We start from the raw sequence: 19508 nt of genomic DNA on the forward strand, positions 1-19508 counted from the left end.
AAATAAATTGAATATACGTTACAAACATTCCCCCAATGCGGATAATGGAATATACGAAATTAAAAGTATTTGGGAGTTTCTAAGGAAGTCACTTTCATCAAAAAATAAAAAATAAAAATAGATCATGTCACAAGCGCAAGAGACCAGAAACTGACAAAGGAAAACGAAAATTTGTTGCTTCCCGGTTGTTTTACTTGCTTTTCATGCAGATCTGATTGACATAACCTATGAAAACATTTTGCAACATTTAATTAACTGGTATCTGTTAGGTTATTATTTTCCCTGCAAGTTCAAACCCCCTCCCAGGTTCGAATAACAAACGAAATATTAAGTCAAGATTCCAGATCAACTTGTACAGACCAATCACAGTATAGTAGATACAATAACGTTCTATAGCCTAAAAATACTAACAGAAGATATTACTTTTTGCAAAAAATATGAAGAAAAAGGAGTTATAGGGATCTAATAATACAGATGACAACAAATCATTGAAATGTTGCACGGCAGTCCTGATTGTTTTTCTGCAACCTTTTCTCTGCCCCACGCAATTGCCTCAAACCAAAATTGATATCTCAAGATGCTTGAGCTTCATGGAAGCAGGACTTGTAGCTTTAAGGGGCAAGACACCACAGAATCCACTGTACAAGAGCTAACTGGTATTTGCACAACAATGGTCCGAGTTGGGCACAAAACTGATATTCCACAACAAGTGCTATCAATGCAACGAATGGATCACCCTCCTGCGTCCTCCAAAGGCCCAAATCTGCCAAAATAATAAAGGATGAGTTTTGTGGAATTTGAACCTACATCCTTGTACAACTGGAAAGATTGATCTCATAAGAGAAAGGGGTGGCGTTAAATGTTTACATTTTTTGCATGAACTAAAGCTTGAAACTGTTAAAAACTGACCAAACAGAGGTTTAATCAATCAGCTGAAATTGAGCTTGCAACTTGAAACTTGAGTGTGATAATCAAGCTCTGAAGACGTTGATATTGTCTGAAAATATGAAGGATGTAGATAGAAAAAGGCAGGCACATGAAGGAAAAAAACGATTGGTACATAGTTTACTCCTTACTATGTCTTATCAGGAAAGAATTTTTGAGATCAAGAAAGCAATAGGGTGATAGAATAAAATGGCTAGAACAAGATAATCCTAGCAGATGTGGGAACCAAGTCATGCCCCTTTAATCTAGCTAACCTCTAAGCACCAATCTCAAATTCATATCCAGACATTTCAAGCTAGCTAGACTGATTACACACATCTTGTAACTAAAAGGCTCAAATTGATGATAAACCACCCTTACATTGAAGGGCTAATAGGGAGAACCAAAAAGAGAGAGAGAGAGAGAGAGAGAGAGACTCAGTTGTTAACAAGGAAAATAGAACATCCAGCAGGTGTGACTGACACAGAATCTAGATGCCTGGACTCCATTTTGTAGTTCAAATTCGAAATTGGTTGAGATTCTTTTTTAAACTGTCAGAAACAAACTTGCAGAGAAAACAGCAAGAAAAGAGACAAAATAAATTTCATTTCGAGAGAGTAAATAAAGAAATGATATGACCCATAGTGGAAGTATAAGAAACTTCATTTCTAGTCATAGTGCACCCTAACCATAACAGCTACTATAAAGGCCTCCCTTGATATGATTCCAAAGTATAAATGATGCCATTTAACAGCTTCAACAAACTCTTAAAATATCTTCTAAAAGTTCCAATGGTGAAATCTTATTATTGATTAACAGACTGGATAAGAAGGTACCTTTAGGCTTTGTCCCAACTTCCTGTGCATAAGGCACTCTATCAGATGACAAACCTAGCAGCTCATACAGCCCTCATGAGGGTTTTGCAGAGTACCCAAATTTAGGACTACCTAAGAAAAAAGAAAAATATAGATGATCCAACACCCTTTTTCCATAAAATTTAGCAAAATGATAAAAAAACAACCAAAGCAAGAAGAAGGGAGGATGAACAAACCAAAGCCATGGTCTCACTAACTACAAAGATTGGACTATGGCTGAAGTTCTATCCGAAACTCCAAAATCAGAATGTGTACTTTCATCGAAACTCAATTCCAAGTTGGGTGAGTTTTGAAATTCTAGCTAAATTAATTTTTGCAACCAAAATCATTGTCTATATGGGTTGCTTATGACTACAACTTTATTTATTTATTTATTTATTTCAATATGAATTCTGAAACAATATATTCAATGATCCTAATCAATAAAAATACTTTAAACTGATTTTTCTTGATTTTTCTTTAATTTTTTTATTTTTCCTAATACGAATTGTTGTTTGGATTTCTTTATAATTTTCAGCCAAAACTATCCATGCTAGAGCCTAAAGCAGCAAAACTAAACCAAAGTTTTGAACCTTGGACCGGACATCAACTTAATGTATGAACAATCCGATGAGGAAAGAAATTAATTTGTCAAGCAACACTCTTTTCTTGTGCCAAGGTAACATCAAAATTGATTTGGAAGTAAAATTTTTCTTGCGTATGTAGTAGGCGATATTACTTAAGTCCCTATAAGCTACTTTTGCATGTTTCTTTTAATTCATTTCTTTAGGCTACACAAACTAAATCTCCATATAGATCACACCATTTATTATGAGATGAGAGGGAAAAAGAAGGAAGCCCATTTTTGATTCATTAGCAAATTAAAGCCACAGACCGCTATTGACCGTCACAATGGCCACCAAAAACCAGGATGAAGCTTAAATGACTAGAAATTTCAAAATTAAAGTACTAACTTTATACTACAGCAATTCATGAAATTAGGTAATCAACAACATTAATTACATAATAGAACAACAGTAACAGAAGATGTATTATAAATCTGAGACAGTATCAAGTGCCAACGATAGATTTTTTTTGACACCAGAATATATGTTTACAATGAAGGAGTAGCGGGATCAAATAGCATAATTCATGCTTCAATAAAATTATTATATCTATTTCACTTCGGACAATCAATGATTTAAAAATGGCACTTACAATAATTGGTAATGTTGTATGTGGCTCATTGTACATGCAAATAAGAAGAAATAGAGAGAACTTAAATTTTTGAACAGTAAAATTTTAGTGAAAATCAAAAGAACGGGCATTTCTCATGACGGAAATAAGGAAAAGGTCATCAAAAGCCTTAACTGAAAGTTTTAAGAGAATTTCACATGATTATAAAACATAGAGAAGCACCAACGCACCTCCAAATTCTCTTAAAACCAAGGGCCTTCTTATAGAAAATATAGTGACTTCTATTATCCCCTTCCCTGAATGTCTCATCGAATAACCCAAACTGGTAAATCAATTATTCTCAAGCGAGCAAGACCATTAACAGTGATGACTAAATGCATCTCCATCCACCACAAAAAAATAATGATCCTCTGTTTCTTCAAAATTTTATGCTTTCTGTGGACGGCTGTCTGATAAGTACACCAATTACATTTTCAAGGTTAACCACCTTTTCTTCCTACCCCACTTCTAAGATTGCAATCCTTGTCATACAATAATTTCAGCTGACGAAGTTCTAGATCTTGAACGATCATAGATTTCTTAGATAATTAAATAAAATCATCTCTGGATGTAAAAACATAATGATCTAAGCTTCAAGATGGCAACCATATCTCATGAACAAAATGTAGCCTTTAAATTCAAAATAAAATGATCCTGATAACTAGTATTTTTTACTTGAAAAAAGCTAAAATGCATACAATCTAATGTCTATTTGACATGAGGGTTATAGGACACGTTTGGTCTTGGAGAAAGAAATGAATCAAATCCAAGTACATTATAGAACTTATTTCTACAAGCAACATGCATGCACTATCAATAATTTTTACAATGGGATTTGTATGATTGATCTTAAAGCTAGAATTTTCTCCCTGACATCATCCAAAGCCCAAGAATATTATTTTGTGCCAAAATCATGTGTGGGCATCAATACAGAAATACCATAAGAAGGAGATTGGAGCTTGAGAAAATTTCATGGTAAACTAGTCTCTGTAAACTATTTCATTAATATCTCTAGCATGTCTCACTCATATAATGAAATAATAAATACAATAATAAATATAAGTTCTAGGTACAATTTCAGCATATGCTATACCTATTTTACTCTGGAAAAAAAAAAAAGAGATAATATATAACTGTGGATTATAAACTTTGCCAAGATTATTTCCTAAAACAAATTGTTGACTTCATATAATATTTCCATTTTCCACTATATTTTTCATTGAAGATTGTTTAGAGTTGCATAGGAATTTGTTTTTCCAAATAAAAAAGAAATGCATACCTCAGCTACCAGTGTGTCCCACACATAACAATCCCCATTGGAGTATCCAGCAAAAATGAGTCTACCTGATATTAAGAAGGCAATGGATGTACAATGGGGACATCATTATCATTACAATCATGCTGTTGACCATAAACCTGAAGTTGATGCCCTGTCCCCATGTCAAATAACTGGCACGTGCCATCATCAGAGCCAGTCCCAAATCTTTGTCCATCAGGAAAAAATTTGACAGCATTAACATCCCCCTCATGACCATGATAAGTTCGAACTGCTGGACTAGCTTTTCAAGTATCCCACGGTCAAGCAGTAGCATCGCACGAACCGGAGAAACATATTTGAATTTGAAGAGTTGACTGCGACACTGGAGATGAAAAACACAAGTTGTTTTCAATAATATGATTATCTTAAAGTAAAGAATCAAAACCGGATTTCTTTTGTTCAAAATGAAACAAATATGGAAAGATCATATGTAAGTCTCTGTTTGCAGGAACATCGTGTTTGCAAAAGCATCATAGTTCGCGTATTTACGAGTGAATCCATATTACATGCAACTCCAGAGCAAGCAAAGGAGCAAGCACTACCTGAATATTTGAATGGAATGTTCGACCAGTTCCTTGAGAGTGCCCAAGAGAGTTTTAACATTTTTGAGAATGAAAGAGTGGTGCGTTCTAGTTCGTTCACCATCTTATTTTCATTGGGTTTTAGAAAACAGCTCCATTAATGACATTGTATACAGCACTAAGGAGCCTATGCACCAATCCTTACCGCCCACCATCTGAAAGCAGATGGTCCAAGAGGTAAGAACTAAAAAAAACCTTAATCTTCCACTTTTTTATAAGATCCAGATCTTCTCCAATCTCAAATTGAACTGGAGAGGGCATATCTTCCATTCATGACCATTTGCGACTGGTGCGGGAGCCATGGTTGGAAAAGATCCACTGCAGGTGTATACACAGCACCTTATCCAATCGCAGCAATCATGCCCATCATAGATGGCTGTGATTGGAAGCTTCGTGCAAGCCTTGACATGAGAAGATCTTCACCATTTAATATAAGATTATATTAAGAGAAGTAGGGGATGAATGATTGATCTTCTTTTGCGATGCTAACCTTTGGATTGTGCTTTTCACAAATTTCACACTCGAATCTCCTTCTTCCATCTGCCTGCACAGATCTCGAAGTGGCTATTGTGCAATCCAATGATTGATGTTACGAAGAAGAGGAATCATTCTTCCATGCAAAAATACAATCCAGACCTAAATAATAGCTTATCCACCAGCCACTGCTAGTTACAGATATAATGGATAGTCGGAATTGTACGTCTATAATGGTTGCTATGATAGTTGATCCCTAAAATCATTATCGGAATCTCTGCTCCTCATGCACCACACAAAATGCACCCAAGCCTCATGCAGATAAGGCTGCTGCAGACAAGAGCTTGGACAATATCTGAAATGGTCACAGCTTTAAGATTTGAATGAAAAAATTGATTCATTTAATTGTTATCAGACATGTATGTCAAAATTTAGGTTTGGTCGGATTGGAATTGATTTTTGTGACTGAATTCTTTTTTGTCTAGTGGCATCTAGCTCAGTGGATAAGATCTAGATTCAACTTGCCGACAAACATTTTTGAATAGAGAACTGTGTCAAGATTTGAGGCGCAGGCCTAGCTCAAATTGCAGGCTATAGTCTTCTGATAAGGTGAAGTTTGGGTTTCATCTGCTTGAATTGCCATACTTCTCTGCACAACGGAGATGGACATGGTGCATAAAGATATATATCCTCTAAAAGAGAATGGATGAATGCATGACCAGGGATTGTTGGATGCTGTGATCCATCCAAGACCCTTTAGTATGTCCTTACAATTTAGGTTCAATAACACTAAAAAGGGCAAATCTTGGTGTAATAATAATTCCGCTCCATGATGACCAGGAGATTAAAAGCTTTAAATATGAAAACAGCCTCTTCACCAGAAAAGATAAAATAAAGCTATGTACATCTAGCCCTCCCTAAATCCTAAAATGGCAAGAGTCTAATGCACTAAGCTATCAATAGATATCCCAAATACTAGCCTATTAGATCCAAGCATAAGCCTTAGCATTATTCTGCTAGTAGCAAGTACATCAAGTAGGCAGCAAGGTATGTTGGAATCTATCTTGGAAATGTCAATGTATTTACATTGTGTTAACATGAATAGAAACTACCACCTTTACAGGCCAAGTTGGATTGGATTTAGGATTTGTTTTATTAATATCAGACTTTAAAGGGGTCAATTAAAGTCAGCAATGACTCCAATGGAAAAAAAGCATAATGATTAGCCAACTTGATTGCATCATGAACGTAATGCAAAAAAATAACCATGGTAATAACACAGAGTGATAAACAACTAGATTCTCTAAAAGGTTTGAGGTTAAAAATAAAAATCCTCTTGTATTTTGCACTAACTTACAAATACCTCCTTGCATTTTGAATTGCTGAAATGTCCCTATGCATTTTGTTTCTTATTGCCCAAATAGCTTCAAAATCCACCCAATTTACATGTTGAAACCCATAGGAATCCCTCACAACTATATATGTAATTGTTGCAATATATACATCAAAATAGCAGTCAGATGTCCATGAGTTATATTAGATGTGATCAAAATTGCTAGATTCTGAATTCATTTGAGCAATATGGAAAATACAAGATTCACATTACTGCAATTCAAAATACAGAGAACTATAGATAAGTCTCCAACTCTATTTTCAACTTAAAAGCAGCTTCCCAAATGAATTTTATATAAAAGTACCTATCCATTCCAAACATAAATTTAAAGCAACTATCTATTTTGGCTGAAATTATCTTTATACCCTTATACCTTTTAAAATACTGCAATATTACATTATTATAGTACAGTATTTCTTTACAGTAAGGCAATATTACATTATATTAGTGTAGTATTCTTTTATAATAATGCAGTATCGCTTTATTATATTATATTAATATAGTATTCTTTTACAATAAGATAATATTACATTATATTAATGTAGTATTTTTTATGATAATACAGTGTTGCTTTATTGTATTATATTAATACAGTATTCCTTTACAATAAGATAATATTATATTATTATAGTATAGTATTACTTTATTGTAGTATTATTTTACAACTGAAAGAATAATACTCTACAAGCCAATCGCATATGGGATGCGATAGGATTTTTATTATAATTTATCTTCCAAACTCATGTAATTGATATTAATATTATTAATAAAATAGATATTTTTGATTCATTATATGCTGCATCTTATTAATTTTAAGATTATAATAAACCCCATAGGTCTGGACAATGGTTTTAGGACCGTGAAAAGATCACACTAGTGAGACCTAAATCCTTGATAGTCCTAACTTAAAACATTCCTAGTCCTTGGTACATTGAGTCGAGGATCAATGATATCGGTAAGACTGACATGTCCTGTGTATGCTCAAAAATGAGAGTGATTGATCTCACAACCATTTGTGTAGGGACACTAATACAAGGATATAGATGCTCATTAGAGAATGAGTTCACTGAAATGACCTACGAGAGAATATCGGATGGAGTTTTATTTATATGTCAACAGATAATTCTCTAGTGGGAGTTGTATAAGTGATCCTTTGACCTGAGATCACCATGGTATCTTGTGTACATAGATCTATATTTTGATTCACTACCTAACTTGGTTCTTTGATCCTTGTGTGAGATGTTATGGATATGGTGAAGTATACATGAAGGTTGTAAGTGATCAATAAGGGATCAGTCATTCCTAATAAGGAGAGCAAATATCCTATGTGATCTCATAGATCGATGATTCGGAAGCCTTTGGCCAAAGCAGGATGATAATTAGAAAAAAATTTCTAATATATCATCAACTGAATCATCGCCTTCAGATCGAGATACATAAAGATAAATGATTGGGTTTGATATATTTTCATGCCCACAGCTCATCTGGGATGTTGTTTGACTGAAGGATTGAATTACATAGAAACTTACCACCGAAGGGTATTTTGATAATTTTCACCAAAATTTTAAATCTTTCGGATAGTCATGACACGTTGCTAGACGTCAATCTTAACTTGTGGGTTTGAAAAAATTGAAAAAATTTGATTCTGAAATCAATTTGAAAGAGTCCAAGTTGATTGAGACCCTTCGGGTGACCTAATCTCATCAAATTAGAGTTACATCGAAAGTTTGGATCCACTGCTGGCTAGATTTGGAATCCAATGGATCACACATTTGAGATTTGACCTTGGTCTAATTTAATTAGAGTTTAATGTAAATTCTATGGGTTAATTTGATATGCTAGCACATTGTATTAACCCAGGTTCCCAAATTGGTTTAGATCAAAGTGTTTGAGCTAACCTAGATCAGTTGGCATTGATCTAATGGATTAGGTCAATTTAAATTGGATTCTTGTCCAACTTGAACCAGTTTCAAGTGGAGTCCTCCACGTCCACCAAAAGCAACGACAAAAAATAAATGCCGCCCACCTTAAATTGGCGAGTAAAGTGGAGAGTCCTTAATGAAGGCTCTTAACTAATACGCGTTACTTTAAATTTCCGATTAGTTCTCTGATGATTTAATGCCAAAATTTATTGAATTTTTTATGGCACGCAGAAGACAAAGAGTCCTTCTCCAAGTGATTGGATCATTAAAAATTTACTTGATGAATTTATTTGACGCGTGCAAAGTTGGAGCGCCAAAGGTTGGCGCCCCTTCATCCCATGTGACGTCCCTTGGTCCTCTATTTATAGGGAACGCTCTAGATGGCTTCTGGCTGAGATTTTTGAGTGAACCAGAGAGAAGGAACATGAAAATCATAAAAAAAATTTGAAAAAATTTTGAGAAAAAAAAATTTGAGTGGCAAAAGTTGCTACAAAGGTGGTAAGATTTTCAGCAAGTGTTGCTGGAATGCCTTAAGATTTGATTTTTGCATGTGTTGGAGCCAAAAATTAAATCTTAGGTTGTATGAATCTGAAGAGTGTCTTCTTGGTGTTGTTCTGGTGGTGAGAGTGAAAGCAACTGGACTTTGATGCGATCGTGATGCAAGTTCGAAGCTGGCAGTATTCTTAAGAAGACCAGGCTGCAGCAGCGCACCGATTGGGAAGAACCTTGATCAATTTTTGTGTGGATCACCGCTGGAGGACTTCTACTTTGGAGTCTCGTAGAGAACACCAACGTGCCGCTTTTTCATATTGGTCTAAGTATAAAATTCTATCTCTTTGCATGCTTGATTTTACTTTGATAGATATTGACAAGGTGATTCTAGGATTTGGATTCCAGCTCGATAATTTTATTTGATAAAATTATTGATTTGTATGTTTTTAAAATTTTTAAAAATTACTTTTCGCTATATGGCTGAAACCCAAAAATGGTATCAGAGCCATCCTTATCTGATTCGATCAAACAAGTGCAAAGCTACTGCATAGAATTGTTCTTGTGCATATCTTGCCAAAAAATTTGCATTGTTTTTAGCATTAATCCATAAACTCAAAAATTATTTTTGACTTTATATATGTCATGATGTTAAATTTTAGTTATTAAATTATAAATTTATGATAATTTTGAAATTTATATTATCATGGTTGTATGATGCTTAAATTGATGCATTGTCAAGGGTGTAATGCATGCCTAATATAATTAGGGTTTGCTATATTTTTCGATATGCTTGTCATATATTTTGATCTCAATTGCACCCTTATATGTTTTTGGCATGATTGTTTGATTGCTATTTTGAATAGATGAAGCATGTCAAATTGCATAATTTATAGTATACATTTTATGCGCTTATAGTTAGAATGTGCTGAGACCTGTTTAAAGTCCTTCGTAAAAATTATATTATGTTGTAATATCAGGATTCACTTTTAAATCAAAAATCGAATTCTTAAGATCAATTGGTGTCGAGAAAAGTATGAAAGGTGATTTTTTAATTAGGTCGTATGCTGGCCTGGCCAACTCTGTTGGTGTCTAGAAAAGTTACGAGGAGCCTCCCACCTACTTACCTGGCCAACTTGATCTTGTTGATTTTCAGACTTAGATTGATTAGACATTACAAGAGCCTTCCTTCAAACTTGATCGATAGAGTATGTCAAAATCTTAGTGAGCTTATTGTGCTATCCACAAAGTTTACTAATAGAAATTGGTATGATGTTGATCAAGTGCATATTGATGCTTATGGCATATTGAATGGTGTTGCTTTGTTGTGCTATCTACAAAGATAGCATTGTTTAAATATAACCATATGGGATTGAAGGGTCGACTTAACTAGAACACTATAATTTATTGTGCTATCCATAAGACTATGTGATCTTGAGGCTAGAATAAAAGATGTTGAGAATTGTAAAGGTACAATTGATAAAGAATTATCTACTCTTAAACTCATGAATGCTTGTTGTGCTATTACAAAGTGTTTGTGAGGAATAGGGATCTCAATCCCACTGAGAGATATTAGTATGTTTTTCGATTTTCATATTTGAGGGGCATGAAGTTCGATAAAATAGTGGGAGACACAATTAGATAAAAGTCCTAATCTAGTTGTGAATGTCTTCATGAGTTATCCGCTTATATTGTGTTCTTGTCATTGTAGATTAACTACACTCATGGCATCCTCACTATCACTTAGAGGTATCCTAGACGTAAACAAATTGACTGGACCTAACTATATCGACTGGTTAAGGAACTTGAGAATTGTTCTCATTCAGGAGAAAGTCTCCTACATTCTGGATACACCTGCTCCAGATTCTCTTGGGAAAGATGCTTCTGAAGAGAAAAAGACCACACACAAGATGTGAAAAGATGACAGTGTGACTGTCAAATGTATCATGCTTGCCTCCATGAGCAACGAGCTCCAGAGGCAGCATGAGAATATGGACGTTCCCTCTATTCTCCTTAATCTTAAGGAGTTATATGGGGAGCAAAGTCGAACTGCTCGATATGAGATATCGAAGCAATTGTTCCATGCTAGTATGACTGAAGGCTTTTCCATGCAAACGCATGTCTTAAAGATGATTGATTTGAGCACTCGTTTGGGACAGCTGGGTTTTGCCATAAATGGTGAACTGAGCTAGGATTTGATCCTACAATCTCTCTATGACTCCTTTTCTCAGTTTGTTATTAATTATCATATGAATAAACTGAACACTAGCCTACCTAAACTGCTGAATATGTTGAAAACAGCAGAGAGCCATTTCAAGGATGAAAAGGCTAAGATTCTTCATGTTGATAAGATCAGCAAGAAGAAGGCAAAGAAAGATTCTAAAAAAAAGTTGAACTTTAAGGTTAGCATCTCCAAGAAGAAGGTGAAGAAGGTCTTCGCTAAAGGTACTTATTATCACTATAGCAAGGAAGGCTATTGGAAGAAAAATCGCAAGAAGTACCTTGCAACCGTGAAACAGGCAAATATTGCTAAATATTTGTATATAACACAAATTAATTTATCATTAAGTACTTCATTCTCAGATTCTTAGATATTGGACCGCCTATGGTTCACGCCTTTGCAAATCGTTGTAAGGTCTACAGAAAATAAGGAATCTGAATAAAGGTGACTTCAAGCTGTTCAGCACTAGTGGAGAGTCCATCAGGCCGAAGCCATAAGAACCAGGATTTTGAAGTTGCCTTCGGACAGAGTTTTGAAACTGAAGATCCGTTATTATATTCTAAATATTGTTAGAAACATTATTTTTGTAATGTTGTTATTGGAACAAGATTTTGAAATAATTGCAAAGAACAATAGTTGTTCTATATACTTTTCTAACGAATATTATGAAAGTGCTTTTATTGATAATGGTCTTATGTTTCTTTCACTTAATAATAATGTGCTTCATGTTGAAAATATGAAAAAAAGAAAGAAAGAGGATGTGAATGTCACATACCTCTGGCACTGTCGATTTGACCATATAAATGAGTCAAGAATTAACAAGTTATACAAAGATGATTTCTTTGGTCCTTATGATTATAAATCATATGAAACTTGTGAATCTTGCCTCATGGGTAAAATGACCAAGACTCCATTTACTGAACATGGAGATCGAGCGAGTGACATTTTGAACCTTGTACATACTGATGTGTGTGGTCCAATGTCGACTCAAATCAAAGGTGGATACTCTTACTTCATCACGTTTACTGATGATAGGTCAAGATTTGGATATATATATTTAATGAAATACAAATCTGAAGCCTTTGACAAATTTAAAGAGTATCCAAAAATGACGAGAAACAAACTGATAAAAGTATTAAAACTCTTCGATCGGATCGAGGAAGAGAATACTTATCTAGTGAGTTCTTCGATTATTTGAAACAAAAAGAAATACTCTCTCAATGGACACCTCCTTATACTCCATAATTAAATGGAATTGCGGAAAGGAGGAATTGCACCTTATTAGATATGGTGCGGTCCATGATATGTTTCACGGATCTTCTATCATTTTTTTAGGATACGCCTTAGAGACTGCAGCATATATTTTAAATAAAGTACCTTCGAAATCTGTTTCTAGCACTTCATACGAAATATGAAAAGTGAAAAGACTTAATCTTAAGCATCTTAAGATTTGGAGTTGTCCAGCTTATGTGAAAAATGTTGATGGACATAAACTAGATGCTATATCAGAAATGTGCAGATTTGTAGGTTATCCCAAGGAGAGTATAGGATACTACTTCTATAATCCTACTCAACAAAAGGTGTTTGTTGGTAGGCAGGCCATTTTCTTAGAGAAAGAGTTTATCCAAGGAGGCAGTGGGAGATCTGTTGAACTTGAGGAAGTTCACTATCCAGGATTTATCAAATAGTTCTCAACCAGATGTACCCATTGTTCAGACACAGCCACTACACACACCTCTCCGAAGGTCGAGTAGAGTGCGTAGTATACTACTCAGGTATGGTTTGTCATCGAGAATGACAATATAACCCACATCATTGAGAATGATGATCCTATGACCTATTCGAAAGCTGTCATCAGTAGTGACTCTGACAAGTGGCTAAATGTCATGAAATTCAAAATGGACTCCATGTATACCAACCAAGTGTGGACTTTGGTTGATGCGCCTGAGGGTGTGACCCCAATAGGCTGCAAATGAGTCTTCAAAAAGAAGATTGGAGCAGATGGCCAGGTAAAGAATTATAAGGCCAGGCTAGTGGCAAAAGTTTCAGATAAAAATAAGATGTTGATTATAAAGAAACCTTTTTGCCAATAGCCATGCTCAAGTTTATTCGGATAATGCTTGCTATTACAGCATACCATGACTATGAGATCTAGCAGATGGACGTCAAGATTGCCTTCCTCAATGAAAACCTTAAGAAAGAAGTCTATATGACTCAGTCAGAGGGATTTGTCTCAAATGAGAGAGCAAATCAGGTATGCAAGCTGAATAGATCTATTTATGGATTAAAACAAGCATCGAGGAGCTGGAACATCTGTTTTGATGAGACAGTCAAATCGTTTGACTTCATCAAAAATATGAATGAATCTTGTGTGTACAAAAAGACTAGTGGGAGTAGTATTATCTTCCTAGTCTTGTATGTGGATGACATACTGCTTATTTAGAATGATATCCCGATGTTGCAATCGGTCACAACTTGGCTATCACAAAAATTTTCATGAAAGACTTGAGTGAAGTGTCCTATATACTTGGTATAAAGATCTATAAGGATAGATCGAAAAGGATGCTAGGCTTGTCCCATTGAGGTGCATTGACCTTGTGTTGAAGAGGTTCAACATGGAGAAAGTAAAAGAGGTTACTTGCTCAAAGGTCATGGCATACAACTCTCTAAGAAGATGTCTCCTAAGACACTTGAAGAGAGAAATAGAATAAGTTCTATTCTTTATATTTCGGCAGTAGGATCAATTATGTATGCTATGTTATGTACCAGGCCTAATGTTGCTTATGCCTTGGGCATTGTAACAGATTTCAGACTGATCCCGAGGAAGATCATTGAAAAGCTGTGAAAAACATACTCAAGTACTTGAGAAGGACTAAAGATATTTTTCTGATATATGATGGATCTGATTTAAAACAGAAAGGTTATAACCGATTCTAGTTTTTAATTTGATCCAGATAAAAGCAAATCCATATCTGGTAATGTATTCACCTTGTATGATGATGCAGTAAGTTGAAAAAATTCCAAACAACAAACTGTTGCTGACTCGATCACTGAGGTTGAGTATATTACTGCAAGTGAGGCTGCTAAGGAGGCTGTCTGGATGAAGAAATTCATCACTAAGTTGGGTTGATTTCGGAGATTGAACAACCAGTGCCTCTTTATTGTGACAATATTGAGACAGTTGCTCAAGCCAAAGAATCAAGATTTCATCATAAATCCAAGCACATCCTAAGACGGTTCCACTTCATTTGGGAGATAGCCGAAAGATGCGATGTGATCATGAAAGAGTTGACACCAAAAACAATAATGGACCCGTTCACTAAGGCCTTGTCAATTAGCAGTTTGACAGCCATCTTGATAGTATGGGTATCAAATATAGGGCGATTGGCTTTAATGTAAGTAGAAAATTGAAAGAATAATGCCCTACAAACCAATCGCATATGGGATGCGATAGGGTGTTTATTGTAATTTATCTTCCAAACTCATGTAATTAACATTAATATTATTAATAAAATAGATATTTTTGATTCATTATATGCTGCATCTTATTAATTTTAAGATTATAATGAACCTCATAGGTCTAGACTATGGTTTTAGGGCCGTGATGAGATCATGCCAGTGAGATCTAAATCCTTGATAGCCTTAATTTAAAATATTTCTAATCGTTGGTACATTGAGTCGAGAATCAATGATACCAGTAAGACTGGTATGTCCTATGTATGTTCAAAAATGAGGATGATTGATCTCACAACCACTTGTGTGAGGACACTAATACAAGAATATGGATGCTCATTAGAGAATGAGTTCACTGAATTGACCTACGAAAGAATATCAGATGGAGTCTTATTTATATGTCAACTGATAATTCTCTAGTGGGAGTTGTGTAAGTGATCCTTTGACCTGAGGTCACCATGGTACCTTGTGTACATGGATCCATGTTTTGATTCACTACTTAGTTTGGTTCTTTGATCCTTGTGTAGGGTGTTCTGGATATGGTGAAGTGTGCATGGAGGTTGTGAGTGATCAATAAGAGATCAATAATATGTGATCTCATAGGTCGATGATTCAGAAATCTTTGATCAAAGCAGGATGATAATTAGAAAAAATTTCTAATATATTATTAACTGAATCATCGCCTTCAAATCGAAATACATAAAGATAAGTAATTAAATTTGACATATTTCTATGCCCACAGCTCATCAGAGATATTGTTTGACTGAAAGATTGAATTACATAGGAGCTTACCACCAAAGGTTATTTTGATAATTTTTCATCAAAATTTCAAATCTTCCAGATGGTCATAACACGTTGCTAGACGTCAATCTTAACTTGTGGGCTTGATAAAATTGAAAGAATTTGATTTTGAAATCAATTTGAAAGAATCTAAGTTGATTGGGACTGTTCGGATGATCTAATCACATCGAATTATGGTGACATCGAAAGTTGGATCTACTGCTGACTAGATTTGGAACCCAATGGATCACATACTTTGGAATTTAGCCTTGGTCTAATTTAATTATTTAATATAAATTCTATGGGTTAATGTAATATACTAGCATATTATATTAACCCAAGTTTCCAAATTGGTTTAGATCAATATGAGCTTACCTAGGTATTAACCTAGGTTAGCACTTTGAGCTAACCTAGACTAGTTGGCTTTGACCTAATGGGATTGGGTCAATTTAAATTGAATTTTTATCCAACTTGAACTAGTTTCAAGTGGAGGAGTTCTCCACATCCACTAGAAGACACGGCAAAAAATAAATTCCACCCACCTTAAATTGGCGGGTGAAGTGGAGAGTCCTTAATAAAGGCTCTTAATTAATACGCGTTATCTTAAATTTTCGATCAGTTGTCCTATGATTTAATGCCAAAATTCATTGAATTTTTTATGGCATGCAGAAGACAGAGTCCTTCTGCTCTAAGTAATTAGATCACTAAAAATTCACTCGATGAATTTATTTGGCATGTGGGAAGTTGGTGCGCCAAAAGTTGGTGCCCCTTCATCCCATGTGACATCCCCTGGTCCTCTATTTATAGAGAATGTCCGAAATGGCTTCTGATTGAGTTTGGGTGAACCAGAGAGAAGGGATATGGAAATTATAAAAAAAATTCTGAAAAAATTTGAAAAAAAAAGCGAGAATTTTGAGTGGTAAAAGTTGCTACAAGGGTGGTGAAATTTTCAGTAAGTGTTGCTAGAGTGCCCTAGGATTTGATTTTTTTATGTGTTGGAGCCAAAAATTAAATCTTAAGTTGTGTGACATCTAAAGAGTGTCTTCTTGGTGTCGTTCTGGTGGTGAAACGAAAGCAACTGGATTTTGGTGCGATCGTGATGCAAGTTCGAAGCCAGTAGTGTTCTTGAGAAGACAAGGCTGCGACAGCGCACTGGTTGGGAAGGACCTTGGTCAACTTTCGTGTAGATCACCATTGGAGGACTTTTACTTTGGAGACTCGTGGAGAACACCAACATGCCACTTTTTCATATTGGTCTAAATATAAAATTCTATCTCTTTGTATGCTTGATTTTGCTTTGATAGATATCGACAAGATGATTCTAGGGTTTGGATTCCGGTTCGATAGTTTATTTGATAAAACTATTGATTTGTATGTTTTTAAAATTTTTAAAAATTACTTTTCGCTATGTGGCTGGAACCCAACAACAACAATGTAGTATTGCTTTATAATAGTATAGTATAACTTTATAATAGTGTAATATTGCTTTTATTATATGTAGTATTGTTTTACTTCGGCAATGCAACACTGATTAAAAAAAAAAAAGGAAGCACGAGAAGATTTTACCACATTTCTCTATTTCTCATATTTTTTGGGAAAAACAAAATAAACAATCATTTTCAAATTTTATTTCCTAAAGCTTCCAAAGTCCATGTTCGTTCCAATCTCAACCTTTCAATTCTGTTGCTACCATCTTAAGATAAAACTGTGGAGGCTTAGCGGGAACTTTTAAGATTTGAAGTTCCAAGATGACCATCAAATTTTTAATTAAAAAGATTGCAACTTGGTAGCTCCACATATTTCATATGATACTGCAAAGAATTAAAATGAAAAATGAATATTATCAACACTCTAGTTTATAGGTAATGAACAAGAAGTTATGTAATTTTCAAAAGAAGGAGAAATCAAACCTCCAAAAACAATCTAACTGATAATCCTGAAGAGAACCAAACATTAGATTTATACTTCTAGCATTTAAACCATCCAGCAAAGACACTACAAATCATGCATGGAAGACAAGCATGATGATAAACAAGGTAAACAGAACTCTCTGGTAAGTAAGATAATAAAACATCCATGATAAAAAAGATATTTGGAGTTCCTCAAAACAGTTGATGAACTTGAAAAATTGTCTAACTCTAATCAAATTGTTTAACTACATGTGTCCAGAAGCATAATTACCTGATGGATTAGCTGGTAGAAGCTATGCTGACCATTTGTTCCAGGTTCTCCAAAATCTATTTCACCAGTCTCAAAGGGAAGGGGAATACCATCAATGGTTACACCTTTTCCATTACTCTCCATGCTAACCTTTAGCATTTAATTGTTTCACTTCATGAATTATAATCAAACAGGAGAAAAAGATCTCGATATTCACGTTAAACTGAAAACAAAATTTAAATATGTGTTGTGTATGTGGAGCAAATTTCTTGAGTGTCTGAGAGTAAGGCAATATGGCCTAATGGAGATGAGAGGAGTCCTTTATTAGAGGCTGCTCATATTTTTCAAATTAAACATAAAGATAGTGCTCGGCAGTTCAAATAACAACAGAAAATGTAACATATTACATACTCTCACAGGATATCCCAAGAAAGAAATATTCCATACATTCAACAGGCCTAAGAGTACCTGGTGAAGTGCAAAGAATGAATCTGTTAGTAAAACATGCTATTTAAAAATGGCATGGACCTTAACTGATAAGAAAACTTACAGGTATATTCTTTTCAAATGAAGTGGAATGGAAATGGTTGTCGATGCTAGAAGCTCCATCCAGAAATCTTCAAATATGAAATAGAGAAAAAAAACCATGACTTCATTAAGGGATCAAAATGTAAAAACCAAAAGATTGTGAGGTTATTCTCTTAACAGGTAAGCTCTGTTTGAACCCATGACCTCAAGACTGCAAAGACATCATCAACTAAAATGTACTTTTAGCTCCAGGGCTTGCAAGATGGGGAAGAGATCAGCAAGAGAGAGAGAGAGAGGTTGCAGGGTACCCATTCTTCTAAACTTCGGTAGAGATACAAGCCATGGGTTACATTGTATGGATGAAAGATAATATGAACTAGCTTTTTTGGCTCGAACTTAGAAAGAGAAAGGGAGGGGGGTTCCTTTACCTCCGTAATTTCTAAAGATCTATGGAAGGAAACTTCATGTGTAACTTATAATACCAAGTAGATTCAAAGTTAATCTCCATCGACTTGGTGAGAAGAAAATATTCTCAATATTGATTCCCATTCTGAATCATCGGAGGAAGACATCATAATTCATTTTGCTACATAAACCGAAAGATCCACAAAATACCTCATATTTCAAAACACACAAAGACGAACCAGATTGATCATGAGAAGTAGACGAATCAGTAGATCCACTATTTGTTCTAGAACACATGCATCTGATTGAAAGAGCATGCGTAAACTTTACATCCATGATAAGCAAAACCAAGTCTCAGGATTTAGGAAGCTAGTTCAAAATATAAGGTTTGATAATTTATGTGACAAAAAATTGGTTCATATGTTTGTTTTCTGAATATCTGAGTTCCTTTAAATATTGTAGATGTCCTTAGATGAACCTTATAACATTTTTGTTCACCACTGGACATCACACCACAAATGTGTGGAAACCTCAATGCTTCTCTATCTCTGTTTGGAGGCAGGTTTTGCTCTGTGATAGTTATTGCAAAGATGCATAGAACAGAACAATATCAATTTGTCATGTGCTTTAGTTGTTACTATCGAACTTTATTTATTTTTCCTCATGCATCCATGCAATCTACATTTCTATTTGTTTCTTCCAACTTTTTTTTTTCTTTCGCGTTGGAAGTTCCCCATGCTTTGATCTTCTCAAGGACACATGCTAAATTT

General features: G+C 34.8%; 1 protein-coding gene across 3 annotated transcripts; it reads right to left on the reverse strand.

The window, feature by feature from the left end:
* Positions 1–305: 305 nt before the first annotated feature.
* Positions 306–18908, reverse strand: LOC140853203 (uncharacterized). 3 transcript variants are annotated; one of them, XM_073247296.1, is made up of 3 exons: positions 17827–18908; positions 4359–4654; positions 306–763 (listed from the first exon to the last, which is right to left on the reverse strand). In XM_073247296.1, the coding sequence occupies exons 1-3, from the start codon at positions 17962–17964 to the stop codon at positions 733–735; spliced, it is 465 nt and encodes a 154-aa protein (XP_073103397.1). In that variant the 5' UTR covers positions 17965–18908; the 3' UTR covers positions 306–732. The 3 variants fall into 3 exon arrangements, 1 of the variants encoding a protein (XP_073103397.1); XR_012136165.1 differs by lacking the exons at positions 306–763; positions 17827–18908 and adding exons at positions 4875–5314; positions 5404–6084 and having other exon boundaries at positions 2915–4654; XR_012136164.1 differs by lacking the exons at positions 306–763; positions 17827–18908 and adding an exon at positions 5404–6084 and having other exon boundaries at positions 2915–4654.
* Positions 18909–19508: the final 600 nt, after the last annotated feature.

This window comes from Elaeis guineensis, chromosome 13 (genome assembly GCF_000442705.2).
Source record: "Elaeis guineensis isolate ETL-2024a chromosome 13, EG11, whole genome shotgun sequence".
Taxonomy (NCBI): Eukaryota; Viridiplantae; Streptophyta; class Magnoliopsida; order Arecales; family Arecaceae; genus Elaeis; species Elaeis guineensis.